Here is a 20,172-nt window from a genome sequence, read left to right as displayed (position 1 = left end):
CACTCCGGAAATGCTCCCTTCAACCCAGATAATATCCACCCCGTTTATCTAGCACTGACAGGGTCCATGTGTATCATTTCTCCCCCGCATACATCCTTGTGCTCAGCACACAATAGCACGCAGTAACTACTTATTGACTCGTAAGACTAAGAAATCCTAAGTAAGAAAAAAAAATGTAGAAAGAGATGAAAAGAATTTAGAAATAAACAAAAAGAAAACACACGATGCAAAACAAATGAAAACCAGGCTCCTGTTTGGAAGGATGACATCATCGGTCAGACAGTGCTGTCAATCAGAAGAGGTCTGATTTTTCTTAGGAGGCTAAACTCACCTAATTACTACAGATACCAGGCAAGCCGTTCACCCAATGTCTACTCCGTGTTTATTACATATATGCCACTGGAGCCTTCCCTCTGTCTTAGTGCTGCTCAGCATATTTACAGAGAGCAATCAACTCTTAGAGGACTCCTAACTATAGAATCCCTTCTTCCAGGCAAAAACTTGAAAGCAGATGAACATAGCGGTATCCGCTCTAAAATAAAGACGAAATGCGTTCCCTCTGCTACCATTCTCATAAAACATCTTCACCATCTTCCTTGACTCAGAAGAATGCCCTTCGAGTTTCCTCTCAGACACGGGTAATTAACTCCCATTGTTCTGTCTTAGATGAGAAGGGGAGGAAAACAAAGAAATATTAAAGAATCTTCCTTGAGAGCAACAGGTCTGTCACGCACTCAGCAGGAAGGTAAGTCATATGTCAGATTTGGTACCATCTCAGCCTTGGCTCTTCTCTCCACAAATGCGGCTTTGGCCCAGCAAGCCTTTGATGAGACCTGAGGAGATGGAGCACTGTTAAGTCTACATACCCTCAGGAACTCTTCTACAGTAGACTGTTCTCCACCTGGACACCATGTCAGGTGCTAGTAGTCACGTTGCCACCATGGTCTTGGCATTTGAGGCAATGTTCTTCACCTTCCAGAACTGCACCCTGGCCTGGCATTCTTGGGCCCCTCTTGGCCTCCTGGGTACAGGCATTATTTTGGAACCCCAGTCTCACACCTGGGCACCCTGCTTTAAACTGACATACTGACCTCTTACAAAGCACTACCAGATCAAGTCATTATCCAGTTCTGCCTGGACCATGCAGACTGTACACACTTGGGGATGTCTGGGTCCACTTGCTACATGGTTCTCTTTCCTATGCAGCTGGGTCTGTCTCCCCAAGGCCTGGGAACTGACCATCTATGACATCCAACTGTCATTCTATAATGGACACCGTGGCCATCCAGATGGATAACTTTCTCCCAAGTCGCTGCCTCTGCTCCAGGGAAGGAAGCGTCTTTGCCACCAGCTGCTGAGACTGCTGGTCTCTGCCAGCTCTCTGCTGAGCCCTTCTCAGGGAACTGACTACGACAGAGCAGTTACCACCACTAAGGTCTGCTCTCCCTCAGAGCAAGCCATGTGCTAGGATGACAACATCAGCTGACTAGATGTAAGATGCTCAGAATTTCAAGTCCAGTTAAACGGAGGAACAACTATACTACTGTGTAGAAAGTAGAGGTGTCCTCCCCCCGCCCCCAAATCTTCACATCCTACTTTTGGAACCTATGCATCCTGGATGATAAGGGGCAGGGTAACCCCACTGGTGCCTAAAAGAGGAGGGCCACTCCTGTGGGAGCAAGGGCACGTGATTACAGAACAAAGGCACAGAAGGGTGACATATGCTGATTTTGAAGATGAAGGGCCAACAAGCTCTAGAAGTAGAAAATGGCAAGGAAAATTATCTCCACAGCTACCAGAGAAGGACACAGCCCCGAGGACATCTTGGTGCCAGCCTCAACCAGTAGCCATGTTGACCTACAAACTGTAGCCACTAAATCTGTGGTCACTTCTCATGGCAGTAAAGGAAAACTCATACTGAAGATATGGGTTGCAGCTTCTCATTTTTTCCCACAGCCTAACTCTCCATGCTTGACTCGGGTAGATACAAACCCAGGCAACTTCCCCAAACTGATGGTTCACATAGGATGAGCAGGAGGAACCTCAGCATCACATCCAAGAACAAGACAGCGTCTTCATGAATCTACTCATTACAGTAAACGCATCTGCAGCCAAGAGGCAGGAGAGCTTGGTTAGTGGGCACTGCGCTAGGCTGCTACTTCAGCTTCTAAATATCAATGAAGAACTTTAATAGTTTCCTAGCTCAATGAAGCTGACCTTTAACATGTAATACAATTGCCCCCCCATGCTTGGGGGGGAATTAAACCCAGGGCCTTACACATGCTAGGGAAGCTTTCTTTACAAAATTAGCTATGCCCCTAAGACTCAAATTCTTTCTTTTTGAACTCCGTAAGAAATATAGTATAAAACCATGGGCCAGAAAGATGGTCCATAAGGTGGATTTGTTTGCCACCAAGCCTGGTGATCTGGTTTTGATCCCCATGTCCAACATGGTGAAAGTAGAGAACCAACCCTTGAAAGTTGTTCTCTCTCTCTCTCTCTCTCTCTCTCTCTCTCTCTCTCTCTCTCACACACACACACACACACACACACACACACATACACACAGAGGCATATAAATAAATAAATAAATAAATAAATAAATAAATAAATAAATAAATGTAACTTTAAAACATGTTAACCCTGACTAATAATTTTAGGATGGAGAAATGGGTTTCTTGAACATTCAGTAGTTTTACTCTTAAAAAAAAAAAAAAAAAAAGATAGCATTACGCCTTTCGGAAGATTATGGGCTTATAGCTAATGGGCTAAGAACACAAAACACTGGTGCAGTGCATCTCCTAAAGGGTGGCAATCACCATTTGTATGTGTGTATGGAGACCGCTGCAAAGTTTAATTTCTCACAGGGTGCAATCTTAAGGAGAAGCAGGGAAATTCAAATGAATCTCATAAGTGTGACGTAATCAGAGGAGAGAATTCTCCCTGCTTAGGAAGATAAATAGACCATATATAGCTGCTGAATTCAACTGGACTTTGACTAATATGTTCAAAATATGCTCTTATCTACCATCAAGCCTGTATGGGAAATTCATGGCATTAAAAGACCCTAAAATAGAACCATTCAAGATGACAAATTGCTTTGATTATACAAATCTGAGGTCCACTCAAAAGGTCAAATCACTGGGAATCATTAGTGGGGGAGTCATCCACACTTGTGGGAGAAATGTTGACTCTGTAGAACATGAGACCATCACAGGCTATTACAGGAAAGACCTTAGTGAGTCACAAGCTGCAGAGACAGGTAAACCTGGCTCCTGGTCCCCAGTAATCCAAGAGAAATTGGGCCTCCTGGAACACCACACTGATGGTTGCATTCAACCTCCTCCAAAACCAAGAGACAGACTTGTGGTAACAGAGCTGCTCACCTGCCACCCGTAATCAATTCTTAGAGTAGTAGAAAGGCCTTAAATATCAGGTATAAACGGTTTACATGAATTTAGCTTCCCACACTAGGTGTCCAAGTTCCCAGTGGCCAGGAACTTAGATGTTTAGAAGACAGAGTAAATGAAGAGTAGAGAGAGAATGGGAAAGGAAACAAGGCAGCCGTTCTGGCATGGAGTCTAAGCGCCAAGGCCACCAATGCTGAAGTGGTTCTCCCACCAGGATCACATCTCCATGGAAGAACCAGAATTGGGCATGAGCATATTGGTAGTGACCCCTTCCCTCCTACTTATGTATGGACATTGAAATGGAAGGAAATGAGAAAAGTTGGCCCAATACCTAGCTACAAGTTACGGTACTGACATTTTAGAGTTTTGGGGTTTTTTTTGTTTGTTTGTTTGTTTGTTTGTTTTGTTTTAATTATTGGAGTCACATATTAACTGCTATACCCCACTCGACACATGCCAGACAGCCCCACATCTCACTTGAGAACTTCTGGCCATGGCTTCCCAGTTACTATGGCTGTATACTAAACTTCCCTAAACATAGCTGCTTAAAACAATGACAACTTTATTCTCTTCATAAAGCTGCAGCTTTGGCAGAACTCAGCAGGGATCAACCCTGTCAGCCGCATTCAGCTTTTGGTGGACAAAAGACAAGAGACAGAGTGGGGAGATCAGGGACTTCTGGGAGAGAGAATCATCTGGTGGGTAGAGCAAAATTATAACCATGAGATGCCTCACTCACTCGGCCAGGGGCTGCCTCTCTGTGCTGTCTACACTCTATACAAGCTCTGGGCTAAGGAGGCTTCTGGGGGCCAGACCTGCTTACATGGCAGCTGTGAGTTCCGGTGGAACATGTTCCTGAGGACCAAAGATGGATGGATGGACAAACGGACAGGCAGACAAACAGACAGACAGACAGACAGACAGACAGACAGACAAAAGAGAATGTATGGAAGACTAGGACAGAAGCTTTCTTTGTGCTTCCTAACCTAGCCTTGGAAATCACACAGGATCCTTCCAGCCACATGCCACTCTCTTCACACAGGTGACCCAGATTCAAGAGGATTCCTCTTTGGATCCATGCTGGCATAGGGAGAATGTTAAGGAAAATTGTGGAAATATTTGAATGTCAGTACGTTGGAAGTTCAGAGACAGGAAGAATAAACACGGTCTAGAGCAATGGTTCTCAAATTTCCTAATGCTGCGACCCTTAATACAGTTCCTCATGTTGTGGTGACCTACCAACCCTGAAAGTATTTTGTTCCTATTTCACAACTGTAGTTTTGCTACTGTTATGAATCATATGTAAATATCTGATATGCAGGATATCTGATCTGTGACCCCCCAGGGGTCATGACCTGTGTGTTGAGAACTGCTGATGTATAGACACAGTAAGGAAAAGATTGTTGGAGATGGTGGCGGAAGATACAGGAGAGAGGGTGAGGAGCAACAACAGGTCAGGCCACCGTTCTGAGGAAAAGGATGAGATCTCACCGAGAGTAGCAGGTTCCAGTGCAAGGGAGAAGCTTTGAGACCAATGGCTTTCTCGGTCTCGGTGACTGGCATCTGCTGGGTAAGTCAGGTGCCACAGTAGAGGGAGAAAGAGACCCGGAAGTCATATTTGAAACAAAACAAACAAACAAGCCACCATCTCAGGGATGCAAAGTTGTTTGAGAAAGTGAGAAGGGCAGAGGAGGATCGAGCAAGGTTCATGTGAGGGAAAGAGAGAACAGATGTTAACACAGGAGGAAGAGAAATGACTAACGGCGAGGAGATGCACATCCTAGATGCCAAAGGAAGGGAAAACTCCACAGAATGTGGAAACTGAAGAGGACTCCATGTTCTATCCAGGAAATAGCCCAGAACACACCTTCTGGGGATTTAATTCTATAGCCAGCGTAAGGAGAGGCAATTCTTTCTTAGGCAACAGAACTCATAACTTTAATGGAATCTGGTGTTTTGTGTCAAAATAAACCGTTGCCCTGAATTCTTGGGGAGTATGGGAAAACCACCATAAGACGGCCGATTCACATGGCTCAAGTCTTTCCCAGTTGGGGGCTTACACCACCATCCCTCCACTGATAAAGCTATCTCAGGGCCAAGCACACCAGCCCCAGAGCAGTGGGCCACACCCTCCCCTATCAGCCACCCAGCACCCTTGCCACATTTCCACGGTGCTCAGCAGCAACACTAATTCCCAGGGACTTTGAAGACATTGGTTTAAAAAATCTAGTTTGAAGATATATGGGAATGGTTATATATAAATTTATGTTTTTAACTGAGTATTTAGATATGAGTGTTTTTTCTTAATAAAACCCTACAGACTGGAGGAATGGGGACCTGGGCAAGGAAGCATGCATAAAGGCAGCACTGTTACCCTGTTTTTCATTCTGGGTCCGTTGGGGCAGAGGAAGTGATGGTGTGTCTCCTTCCGAGCATCAGGAAGTGAGGGCTATGGAGTTTATGGCTCCTGGATTCACCAGCGTTTCTCTCTGGTTTTCAACCAAAGACAGCCATGGGGAGCAGACCTGATATAATGGCAGCCTGTATAGAAGTGAAGTACAATACCAGAGAGATTTTCAAAAGCCAAAGTATTGTGAGGAAGGACCAAAAATATTAAATCTATTTAAAAAAAGAGAGAGAGAGAGAAATAGCATTAAAGTAAAAGGTGAAGACTCATAATAAAGCAACTTGTCTGTCACAAGGATTTCTATATACCTTCATGATAATTATAGGCTATTCTGATCAATGGACAAGATTTAACCTTTGGGTAAGTATTTTTCTTTATCATCAAGTAAGACCATTGAATCCACACCAAGCTCACGTTCAGTGATTCAGACTGAAGTATTTCAGTTTGAATATTATAGGCATAGACAAGACACATCTTAAGATAATAACCTATGGCGTGGCAATCTGGGGTGTTCTATTTGAGAAAATGTCACCAATTTCTAAGAATCAGAATCAAAGAAAGAAGGAAAAGGAATACGAAGAATAATCGGAGTGTGTTTACTTAGATCACCCATCACAGCAGTAATGTGAAGTGTGTGTGTGTGTGTGTGTGTGTGTGTGTGTGTGTGTGTGTGTGTGAAACAATGCACTAAGGAATATGAGAAATACAATATTAAGTTTGAAATCCTCACAGGCTGGAAGTTGTGAAAGCAACAAAGGCGTAGATTTTGAAATCTGTCAGGAAACTGACAATGCGAAGAAATGTAAATGCCAAGAGCCCTTCCCTAGAGAAAAGGGGCCAACAGCTGCTTCCATCCTTGCAAAGCAGGAGGGAGGACAGTAGTCTACCAGGGACAGGAGTGAGGAGAGACTGGCTAAATCTTTAACTGACATTAATGGCCATTAATGGTCTGGATTGTTATATGGATAAGAACTCCAAAGAGCCTCAGCCTCAGAAGAGTTGACAGTGCACAGCCTGTCAATTCTTTCCTGTTGGTCTTCACCCAACACACAGCAAGGGCACACCAATGGCTGGGAGAGAACAGGACTATTGAGAGACTCCTGGGACCCATTTCAAATTAAGGCAAGGAAGGATCAGGACCTAAAAATGGAGTCTGGCAGTCTCAGGTACTTAACCATGGCTATGGTCTCAGGTACTTAACCAGGCCAGGGCTGTAGACCTCCCAAAGCTAAACCAGAGCAACAAGCAGAGGAGATGGCCTGAGGCCCAGAAGGCTGGGGGCAGGATCTAAAGCAAAAACAAAAGGCTGTCAGTCAAGCTCAAAGGCTAAGACAAAACTCCCATAGTTCTCTAAACTGTTGCTAGACCAGAAAACATGAAGAAATTGTTTGGCCAGGACTTAAATCATGAATAAGGCTGGAGGGAAAGCATGATGGGACCCTCAAGCTTTTAAAAACCAGTGATCATGAACCTAACTGAAGCTTCACCGAAACTCACAACCACTTCAATTGAGCATGCCTAATACAAAAACCCAAAATTCTGAATGCATGAAAACCCCAAACTCTCTGGGCACCAACACAATTCCACCAGTGGAAATTCCACACCTGACTTCATGGAAAGGATCCAAGTCAAATCTAAGCTTTTTAAAATGGTTCTACAAACTTACCTTCAGGTTATGCGTATGTAAAACTGCAAGATTAGAGAAAAGAATGAAATCCCTGGTCCCAAGCACTTTAGATACGGGATATTAAACTTGTACAAATAAGGCTGATTCAACCCACACATTGAGGATATTAAAATTTTGTAAATGACTGTAATTTCTTTAATTCCTTTACACACAATGGCTACTATGTAATCAAAAAGTTGGATTCACACAAAGGAGGAAGAAACAGAACCCACAGACAAAAAAGACATAGCCAGCCCAGAGGTCACCCAGACACTGGGGTTGCCAGGCAAGTGTTTCTTTAGCAGAAGACTGAAAACCAAAACAAAGTTAACGTGGGGATGCTCAAACAAGAAAAAGCAAGATATTAAAGTGGCTTAACATAGAGATAATCAATAAATTTAAAAGCAGATCAGTTGCAATTATTCAAAGTAAAATACGAAGAGGAAGGAAAGAGAAAAAACATGCAATAAAGTGAAGTGTGTGGTACTATATAAAATACTATGATGTATAAGTAGACTCATAGGAAAGAGTAGAGAAGAAGACAAAAGAAATATCTGAAGAAATAATGAGTGGGGAAAATGCCCAAATTGGATGAAAGATATCAACCCACAGACCTGAGAATCCTAGCAAATCCCAAGCAGGATAAATATAGACAAAGCCACAGACACACGCCATATACAGCAACTACTGAGATCAAACTATAAAGAGACAATCAGCTGGAGAGGTATCACACAATAAAACATGCAAAAGGAAACAAATGTGTATATATGTCATGGAAATAGATAATAGCCACTACAATGTGTAAATTTTGCATTAAGGCAAATTCAATATAAGAAACAAAGGAAGGGGGATTACTACAGAGAGAAGGAAGGAAAGGAAGAACAAGAAATACCTCAACAAGTGATGGGACTCTAGAGTCTACAAGTCTAAATTATTCTTGTAACTCCAGAAGCTTGAAATCGATTCAAATTAAAAAGTTGTGCCATCTGCACAAGTAAATGTATCCAATGTGATGTTACCTTATATTAAAAGTACTCGAAGTCAATGCTATCATTTCAGAAAATAAGACCACACATTGCTTGATAGAGTGCTGATAAAGAAAAGCTTGGGCTGAGGCCATAGCCTGGTTGATAGTGGCTGGCATGCCTGAGACCTAAAAGCAAGAAGTGGGGGAGGAAAAGTGTGGAGGGGGCTAGGGAGGGTTGAAGAGACAAGAAACCAAATCCTACTGTTTGGGAATGCCAAAGGCCAGGTACTAAAATGATAGCTTCCTCCTTCCCAAAGCTTTGGGGAAGGGCGTTGAGACTGGGCCAAAGGACCCTGGAAATGAGGTGACTGGAAAGCACACCGATGATTCAGAAAATCAATGAGAAGGTGTTTTAGCAGCAAAGAAATGGTTAATGTTTGAGGTGACAGATGCATTTGCCCTGATTCTAACACGAATCAAAACATAATATGATAATCTATAAGTAGCTGTAAGTTTTATGTGTCAATTAAAATGTTTAATTAAAAACATAAAAAGCACTGATATTGATGCAGTTCTTGAGTGGGGTGGGAATTGGATTTTTTTTCATAGTATTTCACTTCAAAACTTGAGCATATATTTACCCATAATCTTCTCTGTGAATAAGTCCTTAAAGGATGAAAACTGGAGATAGAGAAAGCCCATCTATTTTATAAAGTACAATAAAAAACACACAAAAATGTAGCAGTGAAATCATTATTTTGTATACTAACTTTAAAATTAAATTAAAGGAGATTTTTTTTAAAGTCTGCTTTAAGGGCTAGAGAGATGGCACAGTGGTTCAGGGCCCTTACTACTCTTGCAGAGGACCTGAGTTCAGTTCCCAGCGCCCACACCAGAGGCCTCAAACTCAAACACACTCCCTCAGCCCTGTCATTGCAGCACCAGAGGGCCCAACACCCGCTTCCCACCTCCTTGGCCATCTGCACATTCCCACACACAGATACATATGTGTACATGCAACTAGAACTGAAATAAAAAGTGTTTTGGAAAATGTACTTGAGAACTTGGTGTGCACAGCACATGCCTATAATCCCAGCACTTGGGAGGCAGAGGCAGGAGGATTTCCATTTCCAGACCAGCCCATGCCACACTATAAGACTTGGACTCAATTTTAACAAAACATTTGAAGTGGGATCAGTTGTTTACATTTAAGGCACAACTAAATAAGAGCATAAGATGGTTCTCAGCCCTTGGGGCTGGAGAGATGGCTCAGCAGTTCAGAGCTATTCCAGGGGACCTGGGTTCAACTCCCAGCATCCACATGGCAGCTCACAACTGTCTGTAACTCCAGCTCCAGGGGATCTGACACTTCACATAGACATATATGCAGGCAAAATGTCAATGCACATGAAAAAATAAATAAATTATGAGATAAAAATAAATTACTTTTTAAAAAGATGGTTCCAGCTGGGCGTTGGTGGTGAGCACCTTTAATCCCAGCACTCGGGAGGTAGAGGCAGGCAGATTTCTGTGAGTTCAAGGCCAGCCTGGTCTACAGAGCAAGTTCCAGGACAACCTCCAAAGCAATACAGAGAAACCCAAAAAAAGATGATTCCTATCCCTTACCTGAGCAACTGAACAAAAGGACATTTTATTGGCCCCAATTCCTAGATGCAACTAATTTTAAGGATATATAAGAACACTTCCAGATTTGCTAACAACCCCAGCTACAGAATAGCATACTTCCTTGAAATCCTTCATTTAAATTCTATTGCTAAGACATAATAACTCTGTCATGAATAAATCATGTACAAGATTATACTGCAGAAAAGAAAAATCTCCAGGATATGCAGATATGGTCCATTAAATAATTAAGCATCACTACCCTATTTTAGGAACTTACATGAATCTTTTCTGCATAACTCACAGTATCACTTCCTGCTAGCTCAGAAAGAAGGCAACAAAACATAAGTGGCTCAGAGTGGAGAGAGTGGCTTAGCCATTAAGACCATGTATTAATCCAGGCGTTGCTGGCACACGCCTTTAATTCCAGCACTTGGGAGACAGAGGCAGGCAGATCTCTGTGAGTTCGAGGCCAGCCTGGTCTACAGATCGAGTTCCAGGACAGGCTCGAAAGCAATACAGAGAAACCCTGTCTCAAAAAAACAAAGCAAAAACAACAACAACAACAAAAAGACAATGTACTAATCTTTCAGAGGATCCAAGTTTGGTTCCCAGCACCCACATCAGGCAGCCCATTACTGCCTATAACTCCAGCTCTAGGAGTAGCCAATGCTTCTGGCCTCCCTGGGACCAGCACACATGTGCAATACCCTCGACACATATGTGCTCATGCACACACACATAGATATCAGAGAGCTTTGTTTACCTAGAACATTTAGGGCAGGAATAACGAAATATTAGAAAGCAGTCTCAGCCAACGAACATCCTAATTCTGTGACTAGATTCCTAAGTCATTAAAGAAACCTCTCTGGCTTCAGTGAACACATTTGGAAAGGGATGCCACTTGATTCTGAATTCAGAAGAATATCAAACACAACTGGTAAGCTAAAGGTGTCCTGCACACCATTATTAATTATAAATTTATCAATTCATACAATCTCCTAAAGTACAAAAGCTAAAAAAAAAAAAACACAGGGAAGTTTTCAAATTGTTTTCCAATTTATGGTTAGTTAATTAAGCAGACATTTACCAAGTGGGCTGTGTACAAGTACTGTTCTAGGGACTGGGGGATATAGCACTGAACAGAACAGAACGGGCCCTCATGGAATGTCCTGGTGTTGATCACGTACACAAAGAAGTGGGCATTTGTCCTGTAAGAGATGATAACAAAGTTTTGCTTGATTATTTGTTTTGTTTTGTTTTTTAAGTGACAGGGTTTCTCTGTACAACAGCTCTTGCAGGCCTGGAATTCCCTCTGTACATCTGGCTGGCCTGGAACTCATAGAGATCCTCCTGCCTCTGTCTTCTGAGTGCTTGAATTAAAGGTGGGTACCATTATGCCTGGCCTATAATGAAGATTTGAAGTTACTTAAGGTTCCTGGGAACCATAGTGAGTTATAAATATCCTTGCCCATCACTGTGTGGACAGGGAATGTTGCCTGGTTAGGCCCTTCCGAGGGTTGCTGGCACCATTTCTGCCAGCCTCCTGGTATGTTGAAGCACACAGTATAATCTGCATCTAACCAGAAGAAGATACCCCGTGCTACAGATGTTTTCAGAGAAAGGGACAAAACAAGATACACTCTCCATAGGAGGAGCTGGAGAAGATGGTCCCTCAGGGTCCTAAGGTCTTCATCTCTACTTTATAATGAGCTAACTCATCCATGACAGACACATTACTGGGGCTGACAATTATTTACAGAAGACAGCCTCAGCTACATCATGGATGCTAAATGTTCCCCAAATGCCCACATGTTAGAGGTTTGGTCTCTAGAGTAACATTGGTGGGAGGTGATGGAGCCGTCAAGAAGCAGGGCCTAGGAAAGTCCTTAGATAATGGGGACATATTCTCAGAAGGGATTATGGGTCTCAGTTCTTGTCCTCTTTTGCTTTCCAGCCACGAAGAGAGAGTTTTTCCCACTATTTGTTCCCCACCATCTAGAACCTCTACTTGAGTTCCAAAAGAAATGAGTCTACCAAGCCATGGGCTCGAGCCTCTAAAACTACAAGACAATATAAGCCTTCTTGCTTCACGTGTTAATTATCTCAGGCATTTTGTTACAGTGATGGAGCGCTTCCAATCACAAGCTAGGAACCTATGTTACAAGGGTAATAAAGATCATCCCACCTAGAACAACATCATTATTATAGGAGGTAACACTTTTGTTTACCAAGAATGAAGAATGGTACCAAGTACCATTACCAAGGCAAGCATGACCCCAGTTCTACTGACTGCCAATGGTTCTTCATCTATTTCAGAGGGGGTTAGCCAAATTAACAACAAAAGAAGTCAACAAAAGGTGAAGGGTTCCAGAAGGAGGAGGCAGAGAAAGAATAAAGAGAAAGAAAAGTACTACTTTTTAGGATTTGTTTATTCACTGTATGTGTGCATGAGTGTGTGCTGTGTGTGTGTGTGTGTGTGTGTGTGTGTGTGTGTGTGTGTGTGTGTGTGTACACGCACATACACCAAGGCATGCATTTTGGAGGACAGAGCCACTTGCAGGAGTCAGTTCTCTCCAACTACGTGGGTCACAGAGACTGAAGACAAGTTGTCAAGTTTGACTGCAAGCACCTTTGCTTGCCATCTCCTTGTCCCCACACTGCTTTTAGAAACAAACATCAGTAGACTTCTAGCAATGACGATTTTGAGAATGTTCCCAATTTCTCACATATGGACCCCAGCAATACCTGCAACCTGTCACAAGGAGACAGGGGCATGCCTGGGACTAAGCAGGTCTCCACTCACTTCACATGAGAATCCTGGAAGATGCTCACTTGGTTTCCCATTGAGATCCCTCTTTCTACCCTGTGAGAAATGACTATGAAACCCCATTGTTTAGAAACAAAAGTTTTTCACTTTCAGATTTTTAGACATGGCAAAATAGGCTGCATGTATACATGTATGTAGTGTCCACTGATCTTTTCAAACCCCATTCTGTGGCTGTGGGGATGATGGTATTGCAGTCTTTGAGGACCCCCTTAGTAACTACGAGGAGCAGTGGGATGTCTCGACAGTGCTGCCTGCTGTCAGCATCCCTTCCTCCCCTCTTAAATGCCAGCTATGAAACGCTGTCACTTTTCACCAACACTCCATATGTTCAATAAAGGCAGCCAGAAAGATAAGCAGTCCTGACCTGCTTGGAAAGAGCAAAGTGTTACAGCTGGTTGCTTCTGGTGCCTTCCTCACTCGTTTACAGTTCTAAGACTAGAGCTGCAGAAGTGGAGATGGAATCGGGGTGTGGAATGAGACACTTTCTCGGGCACCCCTGCGGGCCGCCCACTCTGCAGGACTGAGATCCAGGACACTGCTGACACGAGCTCTGGGGACTTTTATAAAGGTCGCTGTTCTCATGAGGGACTGAACAGTACCACATTTTCTCAGGGCTAATAATGCTATCTCAACACTCTTGCTTATTAACCCACCTGCTTCCTTCCTGGAGACTCTCAAAGGGTAGGCGGCTTCCTTGGGAGGTTGTGAACCTAACAACGTATACCATGCAATTAGCATTGTTCCATCCTGAGGATATTGTCCCCCTCAATACTAACATCTAAAATAAATCACATTTTATAGATTTGTGGAAGCTAAGGTGTGCTAACTGACTTTGGTTTTCAACCTGACATAGCCTAGAGCCTGTTGCTGTGACTCTAACCCAGTGGTTCTCAACCTTCCTAATTCTACAACAACCCTTTAATACAGTTCCTCATATTGTGGTGTCCCCCAACCATAAAGTTATTTGATTTGCTACTTCATAACCGTAATTTTGCTAACATTATGAAATGTAATGTAAATAGCTGAGTTTTCCCATGGTCTTTGGGTTGGGGGGTTGAGACTCACAGGTTGAGAACCACTGCCAAAGCGCCTTAAGGAAAAGAGGGTTTATTTCGGCTTGCACTTCCAGCTTACAGTCCATCACTGAATGAAATCATAACAGGTAATGACGCAAAAATCATGGAGGAATGCCACTCGCTGACATGCTCACTGATTTGCTTAGCTAGCTATCTCTGTTACACAGCCCAGACTTACTTGCCCTAAGGATGGTGCCACCCACAGTGGGCTGGGCCCTCCCACATTGATCATTAATCAAGACAATATTTCAGAGACAAGGCCACAGGTCACTGTGATCTGGGCAATCCCTCCATTGAGGTTTCCTTTTCCTAGGTGACCCATGGTAGGGTCAGTTTGATGATGATGATGATGATGGTGGTGATGACAATAATCAACCTAACCAACACAAAGCTCATTTTAAAATGGCCAGGAATCAAGGGTCATGCTGCTGGGGAGAAGTTTAGGATCTGTATTTCCGAAAGTTCTGCTTCTGAGCAGACTTCACTTTGCAGAGAACATGATGGGTGATAAATTGAGGAGAAATGGATTTGTGCTCAGCAGCCTTCCCACAGCTAGTGCTGTGATCACTCTCTCCATCTCTCTTGTGAGAATACTCATTTCTACTCTGCCATTCTCCAGGGGCCAAAGTCACCACTTCTACCTGTTGCTGAGCTCTGGTGAGTTCATTTCTCTTGACTTAACTTCCTCATCCTTTGGTTCCAGGCAGGGAGTGAGGAGGGCAAAGGGTGGATTTATATGACAGCTTCATTGGGCCTCCTCGAAGGAAGGAGGTCCCATGGAGGCCCATTTCTGTCTCTATCTGCTTTCTGGATGCTGTGAGGTTAGTAGCCTCCCTCAAGCACATGGTCCTGCCAGCACATTGCCCTTCTTTTCCTTAGGTGTGAAAGCAATGGGCCAGACAAGCGGAAACTGAAGCCTCTGAAACTGTGAGCCAAAATACAACTTTCTCCATTTCATTTATTTTTCTGGGGTCTTTTACCACAAAGATAAGCCTAACATAATGTTCACATGAAAAGGTACTAAGACATGCAAACAAACAGTCAAAATGATGAACTATAGAGTACTCATTCAAAAAATAATGACCAGGAGAAGGATAGGCAGGAACAGATAATATTGGCATTTCCTCTTGATCACATTTCCTGTATGTGTGGCTAAATTGTTAGCAAGTTAACTCAGTTACAGTAATTTGATTTCATTCTGTCTGTAGCCTTGATTAAGACTTAAAATAATGGTGGTACCCATGACAAAGCAATGGAATGCAATGACAAAGCCTAATCAAACCATGAGAATCCAAGGATTGCCTAAATCTATGAATCTTCTCAACTGCAACACAACACCAGGATGGGCCTCTTGCTTTCTTGAGGCTTCTGCTTACCTAGTTGAAGCAGCCCTAGTGGTGGAGAGTAAGCATAAGCATACACACACATACACACACACACACACACACACACACACACACACACACACACTGACTCCCATAGAGCTGACATAAAAACAATGCTGCAAATGGGGCTTAATAAAACCCCAGGGCCCATAGTTACTCCTACAGTCCTCAGCTAGCACCACACCAGTTAAGCAGAGGATCTTAACAAGCTGTAAAGTGAGGACTTTGGGGACTCCGGGGGAAAGACACGCACAGAGAGATCAAGAAATGAAAACGAATGTGTGATGATTTGGCTAGAAGCTAAATTGGAGCAGGAAAATAAAAGCTAGAGCATAATAACTGAGGGGGGGGCGTGCTAACCATACAGTGAAGACTTGGATGCTCATCAAAAGAGATTATTCACCACCCTGCATGCAGAACACTCACAACTGAAGCTCTGTGACTCCGGCACAAAGTTTGTCTAATTGTTTCCACTCTTAGAATCACCGAAGAGTTAAAATGCCAATACCAATCCCCTCTAAGCATTCTGTGACAACAGAAACACAGTGAATGCTCTCCAACTAAAGCTACCTGTAAGTAAAGCCCCTGTAAAGGAGATGGCATTTCTGTTAAATATGTGGCATCATTACCCCACCTGGGTGTTGGTTCTGATGTAGAATACGAATGCCTCAGGAGCCTTTGTGCCCCTCCCTCCAGTTTCCCCCAGTCCAATCAGCAGGGACAAGAGTCTGGCTGGCTGGGCACCCAAGGAAACAACAGGGGCTCCACAGATTATGCCTCCTTGACATTCCTTCCCTCCAACCTACAGGTCCGCCCAGCAGATGCCACCAACTTGGTCTCAAACACCCACAAAAGTTAACCTAAGAGACACCTGGGCAATCCAAAATCAGAAACAGAGGGCAGGGGCTGTAAGGGGTAAATAAACAAAAACTGGGGGCGAGGGGGGGGCTGTCAAAATCAGAGCCTAGCACTTGTTAAAGACAAAACTAAACAAACACAGTAGGGTTTAGATTACCCTAGTCAGAAGAAACAGCAAGAATGGAGGGGGTTATCGTGCCTATAATAGATGGAATGTGGGCAGTTCTGAGAAAATCTGCCCATAAACATACTTCTTTTTGAAAGTCTGGATGGAGGCTGCAACGTGTATTGAGCATAGAATGTGGGGGGGGGGCGCAAATGAGCTGCATATTTTGAACTCAATCAGAGCAATTGATATGGATTTGGAGTACGGCTAAAGTCCTTACCTAATGGCTACTAGTAAATGAGACCTTCCTTCAGCTGGCAGAAGGATCGTTGATTTTTCCTGAAGACTTACAGGTTTCCCGCCCCAGGATAAAGCCCCAACGTGTTGTTTCCAGAATCAGTAGGAACCAGGCAGTGCCCCGTTTTCCTTTGCAGGCCTCACACCTTCCACCTGTTCCCGAATGATCTGTTGTGGGTATTTTCTATAGAAACTTCTTTGAAAGTAAAGAGGGTAAACGCTCCACCCTTGGAAGGAGAACGAAAAATGAAATTACCCAGGCAGGTCACTGTCGGTAATCAACACTCTCAACCTAACATAACTGCGATTCCTCAGTATTCTGCAAACTGACTACAGGATTTAGCAAACTAAGCTTAAGAAGATGCCTCGCACTTCCTTAGCGGCGCGGGGGTTGGAGGGGGAGGTTGGATGATAAGTCAAGCTGGTCAGCCCCTATCTCAGAAATCCCCACACCCCTCCCCTAGAAGGCTGCACCTGGGTTGATATGCTAGTTCCAAACTCAGAGGAGGGAACCCACCTGCCTGGTTCCACCCAATGCTCCGGAGCCTGTGACCTGGCAGAGCCTACACGTGTCCCCACTCCCCTCTTCCTTACTGCCAGGATCCCAGCACATCAAAGCGTTATTCCGGGGGGCGGAGGGGGGCTGAAAATCAAACAGCCCCTTAAAGGGAAAACAGGGAGAGCAGGCTGGCATTATATAACAATATACACCAGAAAACGAAAGTCGCCAAAGTAGAGGCCGGGAAGGCGAGTGGAGCAGGGCATCTGGAAGCCACCACTTACTCGAAGGCGAAGAAGAGTCCGCTGGTGACCAGGATGAGGATGAGCGTCAGGTAGAAGACGCCCGTCTGCCGAGCCATCATGATCCTCCCATTGCAGAAGAACTTGTTTCTCCCCGGGAACACCTCCCATTTCCTCCGGGCCGCGATTTTCTTCTTCTTGTGGGGCGACTCCATGGGGGAGGAGCTGTGGGTGCTGATCTGACTGTACTCGCAGTCTTTCATGGGCCCGCCGCCGCCGGGAGGCATCCACGAGGGCAGCCGGCTGGGGGCGCACACCCCCAGAAGCCCCCCGGCCGCGCGGGTCCCGCCGAGCCACGGCCGCCGCCGGCCACCCGGCCGGCCCCCAAGCCGCGGCGCTGTGACCCCTAAACGGGCTCCCGGCTCGGCGACAACTTTGCCGAGGACACCCAGGTTAACCCCTTGGGGAGCCCAGCTGTCATAGCAGAATCCGCTTTCCGGAGGGACAGTGTTAGTCCTCAGCCCGCGGCAGCGGTTCTCCGTGGCTTCCAACCGGTGGATCGGGGCTACAGGACCCCTGGGGCGCGGGACACCGTTCAGCAGAACCTCCAAATCGCGATGCGCCTGGCCCCGCCGCCAGCAAGCTCCCGGCTGCGCCTGGGCTCTGGCCGGCGGATCCGCGAACGCCGCGCCCAGAGGGGACACGAGGCTGCGGACCCCACGCCGGCTCCCTCCAGAGCCACTTCTGCGCCTCGGCCAGGTGGCTTCTACTCCTTCCCGGTGGCGGATCCTCCCGGGGGAGAGTGCTGCAAACTGGGAGGCAGCTCGCGGCACCGGCAACCCCTCCCAGGGGTGGGGACAGCCACGCGCGTTATTCTGTCAGGAGCTGTTCCGTAAGAGCCGGGGCGCTGCCGGCGCTGCGACCCTGCGTCCACGAGCCAAGCAGCGGCGCCGAGTCCGCCGCCGCCCCTTGCACGGGGCTCCCGGCCAAGGGTGGAGGCAGCGGCTCCCGCGGCTTCCTCCGTTCCTTCTGCCCGGAGGAGGCAGCCCTAGCTCGACTAGGGCCGCCGGAGGGCCGCGGGGACACTGCCACAGACACTTGTTTGCAAGGCTCAGCCCCGGCGCGCTCGCGGCTCTCGGAGCAGGTCCGCCTCCTCGCGGCCGGGTGGGAGGCGACGCCCGCGCCTCACAGCCGGGCTCCTCCTTCTGCTCCTCCTCTTCGCCAGCGAAGCCGGGGCACCGGCTCCCCGGGGTCCCTGCCCCAGTCTCCTCGGGCCAGAACGCAGGGCTCCAGGACTGGGCAGGCCTGGCTCGCCCAGAGGAAGGCGCCTGGCTCCTGGTGGCATCTTTCGTCCCAGGAGCGACCGGGTCGATGCCCTCGGTGCTGAGGCGCCATGCGCTCCCCGCGGATTTCGGTCCGCTACAGGCTTCTCCTCCGGATTATTCCCGGCAGCAGCTGCCACCTTGGGACGCGCGCATCCTCGCGGCCGCCCGCAAAACCGTTCTTGCAACTAGCGGGGACCTGAGTACCCTCGGTGAGGAGAAGTGACCTTCCCTGGCCTGCCCCTGGCTCGTCCTCTTTTCTTCCCAGCGCCACGCGTGGCCAAAATGCTGGGGAAACTCTACTGATGCCCAGAGGAGGTGTGGAATGCCTGATGACAGAATGATGAGCAGCGGCCCGAAGCAGGCCAGACTTCGGGACCTCGAAGGGCAGGGGTCAGCAGAGCGGTCTGTGTCCGCTCCAACGGCGACGAATTGGGTCCCTCTTTTGGATTAAGAGCCCTTTGTAGCGGGCTTTGTTTGGTTCGCTGCCTCTCCTATCTTTCATCCTCTACTTCTCCCCCACAGACGCTCACAGTGCTTTCGTTTTACTTCTGTCTCCTTCTCCCTGTGGAGCCCCCACACGGTAAAGGGACCTCACGTCTAGAAGATGCTCGCAGTGCCCCTCTCTCTCCACCCCAGCCTCACAGTCGAGTGGACCAGTGGGCTCAAGCCGAGCCGAGCGCCAGAGCGCCCCAGCCGCCTACGCGCCTTTGCGCTCCTGGGCACCTCGGCCGGATGGGAGCGCTTACTGGGGCTGTGCACTAGGGTAACGGCAGCGAAAAGGCACCAGGCAGCTATGCTCGATTTTCCGAGCCCTACTTTCTTTTCGGAGCCCGCTGGGATTTGTAGTTCCTGCTTTCGCTGTCCAGCTCTGAGAGGGAACGTGACTTGGGGACCTAAAACTACAAGTCCCTGCATCCCCTGCGAAGAAGGCGGGGGAGGCAAGGTACTAGACGTTCTGGTGCCCAGCGTTTGGAGAGCAACAAAGACAGCTTTTGGGACAGGTGCTTTCTCATTGAAGGGTGGGCACCTACGCACTGCCCACCTTCGCTGGGTAATCCTCACCACAACCCTGCGATGCACACTATTGCACCCAGCTCAAAGAAACTGCTTGCCCAACATCACAAAGCTGCCCAGTGATAGAGATGGCACTGGACCCAGAGCTCAGTCTTTCCCTCACAAAGCACGCCTCAGTGCACAGTGTCAAAGGGAGATAAGCTTGGCTGCCCAAAGGAGGAAAAGAATGTGTCCAGCTGGGAAGCAGTGGGAATAGGAATGGTAATAAGATAGGAGATGAAATCACAGGAAGCTAAAAAACAAAAGTGGTTTTTAGGAGCCAAATAGGGGTGGGAAGCTAAAAAGCAAATGTGATTTTTAGGAGCCGAATAGGGCTTTTGCTTTGTTTAGTGAGTGGATGGGTGCGTTTTTTGAAACAAGTTCTCACTATTGTTGCATAGGCTAGTCTCCAGTTCCCGATTCTCTGC

At 46.4% G+C, this 20,172-nt stretch overlaps 1 protein-coding gene across 2 annotated transcripts in view; it reads right to left on the bottom strand.

Moving 5' to 3' along the window:
• Window positions 1-17,653, bottom strand: part of Zdhhc14 (zinc finger DHHC-type palmitoyltransferase 14) — a 235,773-nt gene extending 218,120 nt beyond the window's left edge. For both annotated transcript variants that reach the window (XM_027401061.2, XM_027401062.1), the window contains exon 1: window positions 17,409-17,653. In XM_027401061.2, coding sequence (XP_027256862.1) covers window positions 17,409-17,653 — 245 coding nt within the window. The remainder of the gene's footprint in view (window positions 1-17,408) is intronic.
• Window positions 17,654-20,172: the final 2,519 nt, after the last annotated feature.

This window comes from Cricetulus griseus, chromosome 2, assembly GCF_003668045.3.
Source record: "Cricetulus griseus strain 17A/GY chromosome 2, alternate assembly CriGri-PICRH-1.0, whole genome shotgun sequence".
NCBI classification, from domain to species: Eukaryota; Metazoa; Chordata; class Mammalia; order Rodentia; family Cricetidae; genus Cricetulus; species Cricetulus griseus.
Note: the sequence above shows the minus strand (reverse complement) of the source record. Positions and strands in the feature narration are given on the sequence as shown.